The sequence below is a fragment of the Fulmarus glacialis genome, unplaced genomic scaffold (genome assembly GCF_000690835.1).
Source record: "Fulmarus glacialis isolate BGI_N327 unplaced genomic scaffold, ASM69083v1 scaffold46089, whole genome shotgun sequence".
In the NCBI taxonomy this organism is placed as follows: domain Eukaryota; kingdom Metazoa; phylum Chordata; class Aves; order Procellariiformes; family Procellariidae; genus Fulmarus; species Fulmarus glacialis.
In genome coordinates, this window is record NW_009233561.1 from 1 (window position 1) to 12,759 (window position 12,759).

A 12,759-nucleotide genomic window follows, 5' to 3' on the forward strand; every position below is an offset into this window, starting at 1 on the left:
TGATTCTATGATTCTATGATTCTGTACATATTTACCACAAGCTTCATGTGTTGGCTCTTACATCTTGTACCAGGAAAAGTTAATCCCTGCCCACTCACTAGGCTATTCATAATTCTATCGTGTCATATTGCTAGAGCCTCCCTTCCAGGCTGAAGAGCCCCGGCTTGCTCTGTCAATCCTCATCTGGAAGCTGTTACAGAAAGAACGTTGCTGCAACAGTACCACGCCCTGGGCAAACCGAGGATTTATAAGATGATGCTTTCTGTCGTATTCTTCATTTCTTCCCTAATAATTTCTAACATCTGGTACTTTTTGACTGCCGCCAAGCGCTGAGCTGGTGCTGCCATGGAGTCATCTACTGCAACTCAAAGTTTTGCTCCAGTATAATAAGAACAGCTCAGAGACCAACGTTTCATGGGGGGGAATAGGGTTGCATCACTTTACATTTATTGTATTATATACATTTACCTGGCATTTTACTGCCCAGAAGGGCGGGCTCCTAAGGTCCTTTTGCAGATCTTCATAATCTGCTCTCTGTGACACACACACTCCCTCCTGTCCCCTTTTTCATAGCGTTTATGAATATATTAAGCAGTGCCAGCGGAAGCTGGAGACCAGGCAGGAGCAAAGTAGCTGATCCTCGTGCTCCCTGGGCTGACTGCTCAGGCGTGGTGTGCTGGGAGAGCTGAAGAATAAACCACATAGCCCTGGTGATCTCTCCCAAGCCTGTATTCCTATGAATGGGTTACGAAACAAAAATGTTATTGGGTAATGTGGAAGCAGAGAAATAGTTAGGCATGGGGGACTTCTTCAGCCAGCATTTTGTTAGCGAGATTTGCTAGCCTGAACGGTCTGTGTTGTAGCTCTGCTCCTGTACCTCGTTTCTTGAAGAGAAGAAACATCTGTTTCCATCTTGGTTTTTCCAGTGCCAAAATGTCATTTCATTCTTTCAGGGCACTTCATTGCTGACAGACAGCAGCAGGCTCCATCAAGGGAAGGAAGGAACAACATATTTCTTAGTCGTGGACAATGCTGCCTTGGAAGATGGTGGTGTTTATACCTGTGTTGCCAAAAATGCAGGAGGGGAGGTTTTGTGCAAAGCAGAGCTTATCGTACACGAAGGTAATGTCATTCTTTCAGCTGCAGGATTGCTCCCATAGCCATTGCAATGTGTACTCCGTTGCAGTCATCTTCTGGTACCCATATGGTATCTGCTCTGTATTCCTGCGTAGCATTTGTATATTACTAGTATGGCAGGATCCAGTATAAGAGCAAGTGATCTAATGACCTACATATACACAAATGTGTAATGACCTATATATACACAAATTAGATTTTTTTTTTTTTTCTCTGCTTGACAAACTGATACAATGAGCCACAGAAATAAGTGGGGCCATGTCCCTGGTGGTGTTCTGCTCTTTAGCCTGCCTCTTCAGATTTACGTCAGGTGAAGATGCAGCCCCAAAGTTCATATTGACAGGTTCTGTCATCGAACAGCTCCACTTAATTCTGTGCAGAAGTTTAGAGGACCCCTGTGATTTTTCCTGCCTTAAATTGTCCTGTAATAACTTTGCACGCTATTAGCAAGGCATTGGTGTCTGAATATTAACACTTATATTTTCCTTCATTTCCAAAGCTAAGAAAGACCAAGCAGCAAAGAAAGTGGCCACCAGGCGAAAGCTCCATTCCCTTTATGAGGTTAAGCAGGAGATTGGAAGGTAAATGAATTTTCCAACTTTATAGCATCACTGCCAGAGAATATCTAATTGCCCATCTGAGCTGCTGAGCGTGTGTAACCAGAGGTGAGCCCAGCTGTGGAAACGTCTGAAAAGGTGAAAGTACTGGCAGAAGTTGGAGGTCACCCCATTGCAGGTGTGCTAGAAACACTTTCCTGAGGTTTCTGACAGAGGATGGGAGAGTCCATACAGTCCATAGGTCCAGGTAGCTCCAACCAGAAAAAAATACCAGTCAGAAGCTGGCAGGATAGGTGCCCAGGTATGACTTCTTGGCCATGTTAGGGTCACAAGCCCAGAGTGACGTATGCACAAGCACCGTGTCCGTCCAGGGGATCCAAGAGCATCAGCCTTTGTCAGCACAAAGCTGTATCACCTGAAACAGCTTTTCCCTTGAAACTCTTTGCTTAGTTTTGGAGACAGCCAGGAGAGGGCAATAGCACCTCACATACAGGAAAATGAGCTTTTAATGTTGGAGAATTTAAGCCCTGAGCAGCAGGGAGCTGTCAAAGGCTGGGACATGGAAAGGTCTACGCCCGCTGTGCGGAGGGCTTTGAACCAAGTCTGAGCAGGGCTTCTCCTTTGATTTTTACACAGAGGCTGCTTCAGCTTTGTGAAACGAGTTGTGCACAAAGGGAACAGAGTGTCTTGTGCTGCCAAATTCATACCTCTACGAAGCAAAACGAAGGCTCGAGCGCATCAAGAGAGGGATATTCTTGCCTCTCTGTCCCACGACAGAATTACCAGGCTCCTGGATCAGTTTGAAACGCGGAAAACACTGATTTTGATTCTGGAGTTGTATCCTTTTCTGTGCTGCTTGTCTGAGGAGGCTGGGAAGTACTAGGTAGAGATCATTTATTAAATGACTAAGCAATTAACCATTTTTAAGTTTTGCCTGAAATAAAAGGACACTCACAATCTTTCCCTGCACTGCAGGATGGCATAGCTCTGTGAGACCTTCACCGAAGTACAATGTTTCTGCTGCCTTAGGAAAAATCATGATACTTGTAGAGACAAGTGTGAATGAGTTGTTAAGCACCAAAACTCTTTTCTGAAATGTCTGGAAGTGAAGGACTCTGTTTCCATGAGATCGAGTCTGGGTGAGCACCAGGAAAATGCAGTGCAGAGCAGAAAAGCCCATAGTCAACAGGTAGATTTTAGCACAAGCAATACCATGCTCCTGCTTGTAGGGAGCACAGGTTTAGAGCAGCCCAATTCTGCAAGAAGGACATCGCTGCAATAGAGACTTTAATGAGTTACACATCACGTTCCCTGAGATCACCTCATGAATTCTGCTGTTAGCTGGAGGTGATTACAAAGTAAAAATAAGCATTTAACTGTAGTTCTGTTTTCCCTTAATGCCGTTGTCAGATGCTCCAGTGAAGAGCTCCTTGACCGTTTATTCAAGAAGAGTGTCGTCACTGAAGCAGAGGTAATCTTTCTTTCTCATTTGAAAGTCCAGAGTTGGTGGGTACCACCAGAGTACCTTCCAGCTGCATTTTCCTTTTTGAATATGAGGAATGTCTTTGAACCAGTGATAATTTGTCAAAACAGAAGCAGCCTTTAAGATGTGTTCCCATCAGCTTTCATTACTAAGTTGAGTTTCTTTGGGGAACAGCTAGAAACAGCCAGTGGTCGTGACCACCAGCATTCAGCCTATTACAGATGATGTTACAGATCATATTACAGATGATATTTGCTCTATTATCATAATTTCTTTGCTCTTTGTCACCTGGAGCTCCTGTATCTTCACTTGCTTAATAACACTTTATCCCCTCGCAACTGTACTTCTATTCACTCCCTTTCAGTCTCCAAACCAAGGGCTGAAATTATGCTTTCTAAGGGTTTTTTTGAGATCCTTGGTGCTCAAAGTTCAAAATGTTTCACATCTCCCATCTAGTAGCCAGGTGTCCCCTATTTATTGGTAAAAGTGATTTTTCTTAGAAATACTCAGAGGGAAGTATCATAGAATCATAGAATGGTTTGGGTTGGAAGGGACCTTTAAAGATCAAATGTCAGCTAACACTACAAAATGTCAAAGGTAGAGGACTTCCAAAGCTGAAGCTAGCTGTAAATCTTCACTCCTTGTTCAGTCATAGTCAGATTGGATCTACATACAGTCAAGAAAATAGGTTTGCAACATAGTTTTAAAACGTATTTGTGTTTTATGTGTGTTTGTCTAATTTACACCAAGCCAGAACTGAGTTAGATAAGTTAGACAGTTGATAAGGTTCATCAAACTTGAGGATTTCTGTATCTCTTTTTTGCATGTTTGTAGGTTTTTTTTTTTTTTAAAGTAAGGACTTTTTCACATATAGAAGGCTCCAGCAGGGCAACGTTGTCACACATGAGGCACAGCTTCATTCCACAGGGTAATGTTTGGTTCACGTGTTATTTCAATTGCAAGACTAATATAAGAAGTTCATTCTAGTTTTAAAACTATTTCTAGTTCAATCTCTCCCTTGCTCGTATATTAAAAATGTTGGTGGAATCAGGGACCCTCTTATTTACTATTAATGTTCAATAATTGTTTAATTATTTAATTTTTAGGTCAAATTGTATATCAAGCAAATTTTGGAAGGAATCAAATATCTTCATGACAACAACGTCCTTCATTTGGACATTAAGGTAACGTGCAATGGCAGGTCTAGCTTATTATAGCCTCTTGTTGGACAGGGAATGGGAGTTCTCTATTCAAATTATTCTTTCTTACAACTGAAAATATTGCCTGCTTTCAAGAAAAGTTTCTCCTTTTTATTTTATTTCATTTACTAGCCACTGAATATCCTCATGGTTTATCCTGAAAGGGAAGACCTTAAGCTCTGTGACTTCGGATTTGCTCAGAAGATAACGCCCTTTGAACCTCAATTCAGCAAATACGGGTCTCCGGAGTTTGTTGCCCCAGAAATTGTTTCTCAGTCACCAGTGTCAAAAGCAACCGATATCTGGTAACCTGTCATCTTTCTAAAAAGCTTTTGTGCTAGACGGCCTGAATTTCCATTTATCGTTAATAAGTAAATGGAGTAGTGATAATAACACAGGAAACTGAAAGTGAACACTGAGAATCCAAAACCCATCAGGGCTCTTTAAAGCTCCTTCTGTCTATTTTGTTCAACCATAATTGAACTCTGACAGCTAATTAATGCAAAGAGAAGATGATCTTTGTTAGAGGCAGCAACTAGGGAGGATGATCCTAAGGGGCTTTCTAGAAAAGGCAAACAAACTCAAAAAAAGAATGCAAAGGAGCATCTTAGAGAAGATGATCTTTGTTAGAGGAAGCAACTAGGGAGGATGATCCTAAGGGGCTTTCTAGAAAAGGCAAACAAACTCAAAAAAAGTATTTTGAGTCTTCTCCTCTATCTGTGCTTTAAAAACGGAGGATTACTTGAGAACAATTTTAAAAAATGTTGAAGGGAAAAAAATTGAAGGGTGAAAACAATAGCTTTGGGGTTTTATTTTCCTTGGAAAGGTGAGGAGAAGAAGGTGATCTTACTGTGCCAGGGTGTCTAGTAGCAGGAAGAAGGGCTGTGTGCTTGAGAAGGATCGAGAAATAGTGATGACCACCTGACATTTGTGTTCCCTCTCTCCTCAGGGCTGTTGGAGTCATCACGTATTTAAGGTAAATAAATCTTCTTCGAAAGACTAATTCAATATAGAATCATAGAATCATAGAATAGTTTGGGTTGGAAGGGACCTTTAAAGGTCATCTAGTCCAATCCCCTGCCATGGGCAGGGACATCTTTCACTAGATCAGGTTGCTCAGAGCCCCGTCCAACCTGACCTTGAATGTTCCCAGGGATGGGGCATCTACCACCTCTCTGGGCAACCTGGGCCAGGGTTTCACCACCCTCATTGTAAAGAATTTCTTCCTTATATTTAGTCTAAATCTACCCTCTTTTAGTTTAAAACCATTCCCCCTTGTCCTGTCACAACAGGCGCTGCTAAAAAGCTTTTGTCCCCATCTGTCTTATAAGCCCCCTTTAAGTACTGAAAGGCCGCAATAAGGTCTCCCCGAAGCCTTCTCTTCTCCAGGCTGAACAACCCCAACTCTCTCAGCCTTTCCTCATAGGAGAGGTGTTCCACCCCCCTGATCATTTTGGTGGCCTCCTCTGGACCCGCTCCAACAGGTCCATGTCTGTCCTGTGCTGAGGACCCCAGAGCTGGACGCAGCACTGCAGGGGGGGTCTCACCGGAGCAGAGGGGCAAACATCTCTTAGCCAGTCAGAGCCCTCCAGTACCTTCAAGTGAGGGATTTGAATGAAGCATTGCGTTCTTCTATAATGAGGGCAACTTCTTTTGTGGTTTTCTCCTTTACTGACTCTTCCCTTGTTGCCCAGGGCTTTGTTCATTGTCCCTGCTTGAAGACCTGACAGCAACTCTCCTTGCAGTTAGCAATGAGAGCGGTGGATGAGGTTCAGTCTTCCCCTTGCCTGTTTTAGCCAACACCCTACTGTAGCTGTGCAAAATCAAACCCTTAATTCCTTATTCCAGAGAGAAATAATTCAGTTAAGTGCCATGTAATGCTGGGGTGAAAGATGCTCTGTAAGTGGATGCAGTCAGTGCTCAGAAGCATTGCAAGGCCCACTCATGGAGTCTCTCAAGCATTTTAAAGCCCCATGTAAGCATTTGTGCTTCTGTCACTTGAACAGCAAATAAAAGTCTAAAGTCTGTCTCCTTTTATTTTATGGTGTTCAATAAATAAGCCTAACATGCAAGTCTCCATTTGCTGGGGAGAACGACAGAGGAACCCTTCTAAATATCCAGAACGGGGAAATTTCATGGACCATTCCTGATTTTGTTCACTTGAGTGAAGATGCAAAGGACTTTATGAAAGGGATCCTACAGCAGCACCCCAAGTGAGTGCACTTTTGTCCTTCCTACAGCCAGTGTGCAAAGATGATGGTGTCTCAGCAGGCAGATCTCAGCTTGTTTTGAAAAGTAGAAAGCTGAGTGAGACGTGGTGTGTTACGCCCTAATTCTTCTTTATTATTCCCCATTACCCAAAACGCAACTTGGCAATTTTCCAAATCGGCCTGTTTCTGGTATGGTGGTGTCCTTACTCCCTGACTCCTCCAGGCAGATGAGTTTCTGAAATGACATAGAGAAGTGGGAAGAGCAAGGACTGGTATAGGGGGAGTTACGCGAGAATTAAATAATATTAACCATATTCATTAAGAAGTTGCAGGTACGAAAGGTGGCTTGAAGGCATGTTTGCAGGCACTTGCTTTTTGATTTCATGTCTATTCTGCCTGCTGCCAAAACTATTTTTGCTCTGGCCACCTAAAGAGTCAAAGTCACTCCTAGGGCTGCTCTCGACGCCCTTGAACAGGCTCCCTGCAGAGTGCCATGGGGTCTTCTGAGGATCTGCAGGGAGTCTCAGACTGAAAAAGGAGGATGGTTTCACCTCAAGGGAAGGAAACCTTGGGTTGAAAGCCTCTGTCTGTCTGTTTGGCTTCTCAGCTCTAAAACAGCAGCCTAAGGACATACACAAAAGTGTATGTGTGTGTCCATGTGAAGCAAGCACCTTCAGGAAGATCTTGTAGTTGCTGTTGGAAGTGACTTGCTACTAAAATGGTGATCTTTTCTTTTATCAGAGCCAGGCCTAGTGCTTTGGACTGTCTTTCCCACAAGTGGTTCATGGTAAGTTTTTCCTGGTTCTTTAGTAGAGTCATTAAAAATATTGAGGTTGGAAGGGACCTTTGGACCTCTTAAAGCTGCTTGATATTATTTGCTGGTTTATTCTTTCTCTTGGTCTCCTACTTTCTGTCCTACAGAGAAACTCGGGCATAGCTCTCCAGAAAGAGGAGACACATTGGTGTTTACATGCCAAGATATCTTTCCTTTCAAAAGATAAAGATTACTGCTGACATGAGCAGATGTAACATGTCTGTATAGAAAGGAAACTGTGGCTTTGCAGAGCGAAGTTATGGTTTGTATTCCAATGCCTTAAATTGCTAAGGAGAAGAGCTAAAAATTAACAAAACAAAAAGGAATTTAATGACATACATTGAACAGGGCTTGCTTTTATCATTGAAAAGCTGAGATTGTCTACAATTTAGCCCTGAGGGGATTGTAGCATTTGGTGTATTGTAATTTTCCTAAATTAAACAATTCTGGACAGAGGGAATCCTAAAAAAAAACTTCTCAGGAAATGAAGTCAGGATTTTTTAACCAATGATTTTCCTCTCATTCTACCTGGCAGCGTAATCTCCCCCTCGAAGCAGCTCATTTCATTAATACCAAGCAGCTCAAATTCATTGTGGCTCGGAGCAAGTGGCAGGTGAGTTGGCCTTAATCTATGTTGGTTCTTTTTAGTTATATTTATTTTTAATTACATTTGCATCTTTTAAAGTCTATCAGGCTAAGACAATGAGCACAGCAGAGATCTCAGCTTGGTTATGAATGGGGAATAAGCCCAGGAGAGAGTGGTCGATGGATACGGCAGAAATAAATTATCTAGACTTTTACTGCCTGGAAGTCATCTGGTCTAATGCAGGTGCCTGTAAGACACATGGTTGAGTCTAAGTTAGGTACCCTCAGCTGCCTTTGCAGTTGGTACTGAATTATAGACAGTTCCCAAGAAGATGCCTCTTTTCCTGAAGTTCTCTAAAATAATCAGATTCATTGCCTTCTGAAGATGCCTGTTTCTCTCTGTTGGCTGTAAGGGGAGGCCAGCTGCTCAACTTCAGATGAGATGTCTCACATGGCAGAAGTTAGAGCAGATGAATCCTACCTCCTACAGTATGGTAGGTCTTCTGTTGTTCTACGTCACTGTAGGTTGTACTGCAGTCAACGGATTTAAGGCCATTTGCTCCAGCTAGGCTCTCATCTGAAATGTTCCATTAAAAACTCCTTTTCCATCTGCTTTGAGTGGCCAGATTGTCTTTGAAAATCTCAAGCAGGATTCTGCTTCCCTGTTCACAACAGCAAGTATGTCCCCTGAAGTCACATTTAGTTTCACCTCTGTGAATGAGAGAAGAGGAAGAGTTGGAGAGCAAAGGAGGCCTGGATTGACAATACGTGCAAAAGGGTGGCAAAGTGTTATTAAACTAGTATGTGTGGTATTTAAGAGTGAAGAAGTTCATTTGGTATGCTTGCTTTACCATACTCCCACCATATTTCCATCTGATTGTGCTGTAATTTGTTTTGCTTTTCAGCGGTCTCTGATGTGCTATAAATCCATACTGGTAATGCGATCTATCCCAGAAATCCTAGAAAGGACTCACGACAACACCTCCCTGGCCATCTCCCGACATCTGATTGAAGAAAGCACTTCGTCCAGTACCAGCGGCTCCTCTTCAGACAATGAGAACTCGCATTTCCCCAAGAAGAGGCACTTTGGCTCTACACCCGAACTGCACTTGTCCATATTTGATGCATTGAGCCATCAGGAACCTCCAAAACATGCAAGTGAAGAGAAGCACTCCAAAATCTCCGTCCCTCCAGTAAAACCCATGAGGAGGAAGTACGCTTCAATGAAAGCTGAGGTGGGGGACAAATCACCTACAGAAAGCAAAGAGCTCACGGCAAGTATCCTAAAGGAGAAAGAGGAGGGGCTCCATCCCAGACTTCAAGTTGAAAGAACAGAGCAGGCCCAAAGAAGCAGTGCTGCTGAGCCTTCATCAGTGAGGACTTCCACAGAAAGCACATCACATCTATGTCAGAAAGAAAAACCAGACATATTTTTGTCTGATAAGGACAGAATTGAAAAGGCTGGGGATGGGACAGAAAAGCCACCTGTCTGTGTTCCTAGACAGAGTGTCATTAAAAGCACTTTCTACAGCCAAGCAGCTGAGCTACCTGCAAGGGGGCCTTCCTCACCAGGCAGGGAGTTCAGAAGGCACCTGGACAGAGCCAGAAGGACCTTCCGGAAAGCTGGATATTCAAAGGTGCCCCTCAGTGGTCTCCGTGAACCCCTTCTAGAGCAGTTCGAACTGGAAGAAGAAGAAGAAGGAAAGTCTGACGATGGAGATGATCACAGGGAAAGTCTGCTTGGTTCCTTGACCAAATCAGCTTCATTTGACACTGCAAGAAAACCACCACATCCTGCCATTGCTGGTGCTAGCCGAAGCCGCTCCCTGGATGACTACAGGCTGAGAGCCTCAAGATCAGTGAGGGAACAAGATATTTTGGAAGAAGACTGTGATATATTGTCACAGGAAAGTTGCCCTGAAGGCAGCGACCACTGCGACACTTCTGCAGGGCCTGGCAAGGGATGTTCTGTAGATGCTTCAAAGCAAGAGGACTTTAGAAGAGCCCACAAGGATTGTTCAGAAGATCAGCCCCCTCTTTCCACACAATGTGAGGGTAATGGGTGCCCAGCTGTTTTTGTGCAACAGCTAGAGAGGCTTCCAGTGTCACCTCATAGGAGCGAGAATAGGAAACATTTACTGAAGAAGTCAAAAGCTGCTTACATTGAGGAGGAAGTTGAAGATTTGGAAGGCAAAAGCCCCATTCTAACTGCCCAGAGCTCAGATGTAACCGCATCATCAGCTCAAAAACGTGAAAGCATGGAGGGTAAATCTTCCCCTGGCAGTGCCTCTGACACTGCTTTTCAGGAGGGCAAACAGTCCGTTTCAACCCTCACACGGTCAGAGACCACCTCCAAGCCAGCCCCTACAAGTGAGGGAGGTGTGTGTCTGCCCCAGGAAGCTGCTCACAGTACCGACATCCACCCGGATCTAAAAGGTGGAAGCTTGCTTATCAAAAGGACAGCCCCAGTTCCACCTTGGAAAGACAAAAGGCAGAAACATTCACATGAGAAGACTTCTGCTCACAGTGTTGCCAAATCTGATCTCACGCAGCATGAAAGCTCTGCTGTTTTAACAGGCCCACAAACAGAAACGGATGCACTTCCAGTATGTAAAGACAAAAGTCAGGAACTTCCTGGTCAAAGTGTTCCAGCAACTACTGTCTTGGTGGGCAAACGGCCAGGTACCCTGACTGCTCTGCACACAGCTGAGGAAGGTGCTCATCAGAAGCTGAAGCCCTATAAAGAGGTGAGATCTGCTGTCCTGGAGGATGAAGGACCAGGTATTATGGGAATCACTCCACCGTCAGCCCATGATCGTGAAAGCCAAGTGCACAAGAGGGCTCCTGTTCATGTAGACACAGCATCTGCCGTCCTGAAGGGAGAGCATCTCGTTGTTCCAAAAGTCCCACCACCAAATTCAATGCCGACTTCGGTCTCCGATGGAGCACGGCAGGCTGAAAGGGAATGGCCAGCTCACAGCAAGGAGAGGCTTGCTGCTCTGAGGAGTGAAAGCTCAGCTGTCGCAGAGGTTGTTCCCAGTGTGGCCCGTGAGGCTGAAATCGAGAGAGCTGAACCCCAGAAGGTTTCTGAAGACAGTGGCACGGTGCCTGCTGTTCTGGAGAGCAGACACCCAGCTAGAACTGTGTCCTCCCAAAATACTGGCCTCCCTTCAGTCTGTGAGAGTAAAAAGCAAGAACACCCAAAGGCATCACTTCGCAGTGAGGTGAGATCTGTTGTGACAGCAAGTGGAAGCCAAGCAGCTGGACAGACTATGCCTGCTCCTTTCCCCAAGGCTGGACACCAAGTGTTTGAACAGCACAGGGCAGCCTACCCCAGTGGCAGTGTTTCTGCTGATCTGGAGGGTGGGCCTCCAGTCTTAACTGCTTCACAACCAGAAGATGCTCCAGCTTCAGTCTATGAGCTAGAATATGAGGAACATCCAAAGGTTTATGGTGAGGGTAGAGGCGTTGCCTTAGAAAGTGGAAGCTGTGATGCCAGAAAAACTGTCCCACCGTCGCTCCGCAGGGATCAAAGCCAGGAGCTCTCACATCACAGGTCTTCTTTTTACAGTGATGAGGAGTCTGCTGTGCTGGAGGGCTTAGTGGATGAGATGGTTTCCCTCTCTGAAGAGATGAATGTTTGGGCAGAGTCAGTGTCTGGTGAGGAGGAATGCAGAAAGCACATCTCTCCTCCCACAGAGATGTTCTACAAAGGCCCAGGTAGCCAAGCACCCATGGACACCTCCTTCCCTTCTGTCCAAGGGGGTAAAAGAGGAGAAGTCTCTGAGCTGGATGACCTTGCAGAACCCTATCTTGTCGTGAGTGAGGAGTCAGTGGTACTGGAAGGGCAGGGAGCACAGACGGTTCCTCATGAATGTGAGCATCTGGAGGACTTAGCATTTGAGAGCCCCACTTCTAGCCCAGTGAGTGTTTCCTCAACAGATAGCTTGGACACTGGAAAAAGACCCAGTCAAGTGTCAGTGAGCAAGGACACTGGTAAACACCCAGAAGTTTCTTTAGTGAAAATCAAAGACCTGTCGGATGAAACACCCAGTCTTGGCAGTGGAACTCCAAAATTTGACATATCAGAGGTAGAGCCTGCCTATTTGAATTTCTCTGACTTGTATGACATTGTCTATTTTCCATTTGAATTTATGAACTATAGGAAGCCTCCACCTAAACCAACTGGTCGACGGTTTATACCTTTTGGTGAAAGGGCAAGGTCACCTCCTGCAGGACATTTGCATAAGGACAAAAGACTGTGCATCAGAGAAGAGGCAGAGGACAAGAACAGGAAGAACCATTTGGAAATATCTGAGGATTCAAAGGCAACTAACTTATTAGCCATGGGGAAAGTGTCAGAGAGTGATAAAGAAATGTATGGCCCCCAAAAGGACTCCAGTGGTAAGCAGAAAAGCTCCTTCTGCAACAAGCCAGGACTCTTTAAACCGTATGCAAGGTCTCATTCAGTGGAGCAGTCAGTGGAGCAGAGTCTGAAGAAGAAAGTGAAAGCTTCTGTTGCCCATATTTCAAGAATCCTAAAAGGAAAGACATCTCCTGAGCCAGAAGCAGAGGAAGGTAAGTATTTTACTCTGTGCCTTCATAGATTTGCTGCTATAACTGGGCTCGGCTAAATCTGCCTTTTCCTTTTTGCCCAGCATATCTGAGGCTGTGATTAGACCCGTCATTGCAAAACTGGCAGTGGCAGGTTATGATCTGCACAAAAGCAGATCGTGGCTGGATGATGCTCACAGTTTAGACAGGTACACTCTTC

General features: G+C 44.6%; 1 protein-coding gene across 1 annotated transcript; it reads left to right on the forward strand.

Annotated features, from left to right (window-relative positions):
• Nucleotides 1-953: 953 nt before the first annotated feature.
• On the forward strand, nt 954-12,563 carry LOC104082273 (obscurin-like; the record flags this gene model as incomplete). The annotated part of the gene is made up of 11 exons (XM_009585346.1): nt 954-1,122; nt 1,652-1,718; nt 2,331-2,531; nt 3,105-3,165; nt 4,284-4,361; nt 4,509-4,681; nt 5,326-5,352; nt 6,437-6,589; nt 7,328-7,373; nt 7,936-8,013; nt 8,891-12,563. Coding segments are annotated over 11 exons (4,726 nt in total), but the record flags the coding sequence as incomplete, so codon positions are not given.
• Nucleotides 12,564-12,759: the final 196 nt, after the last annotated feature.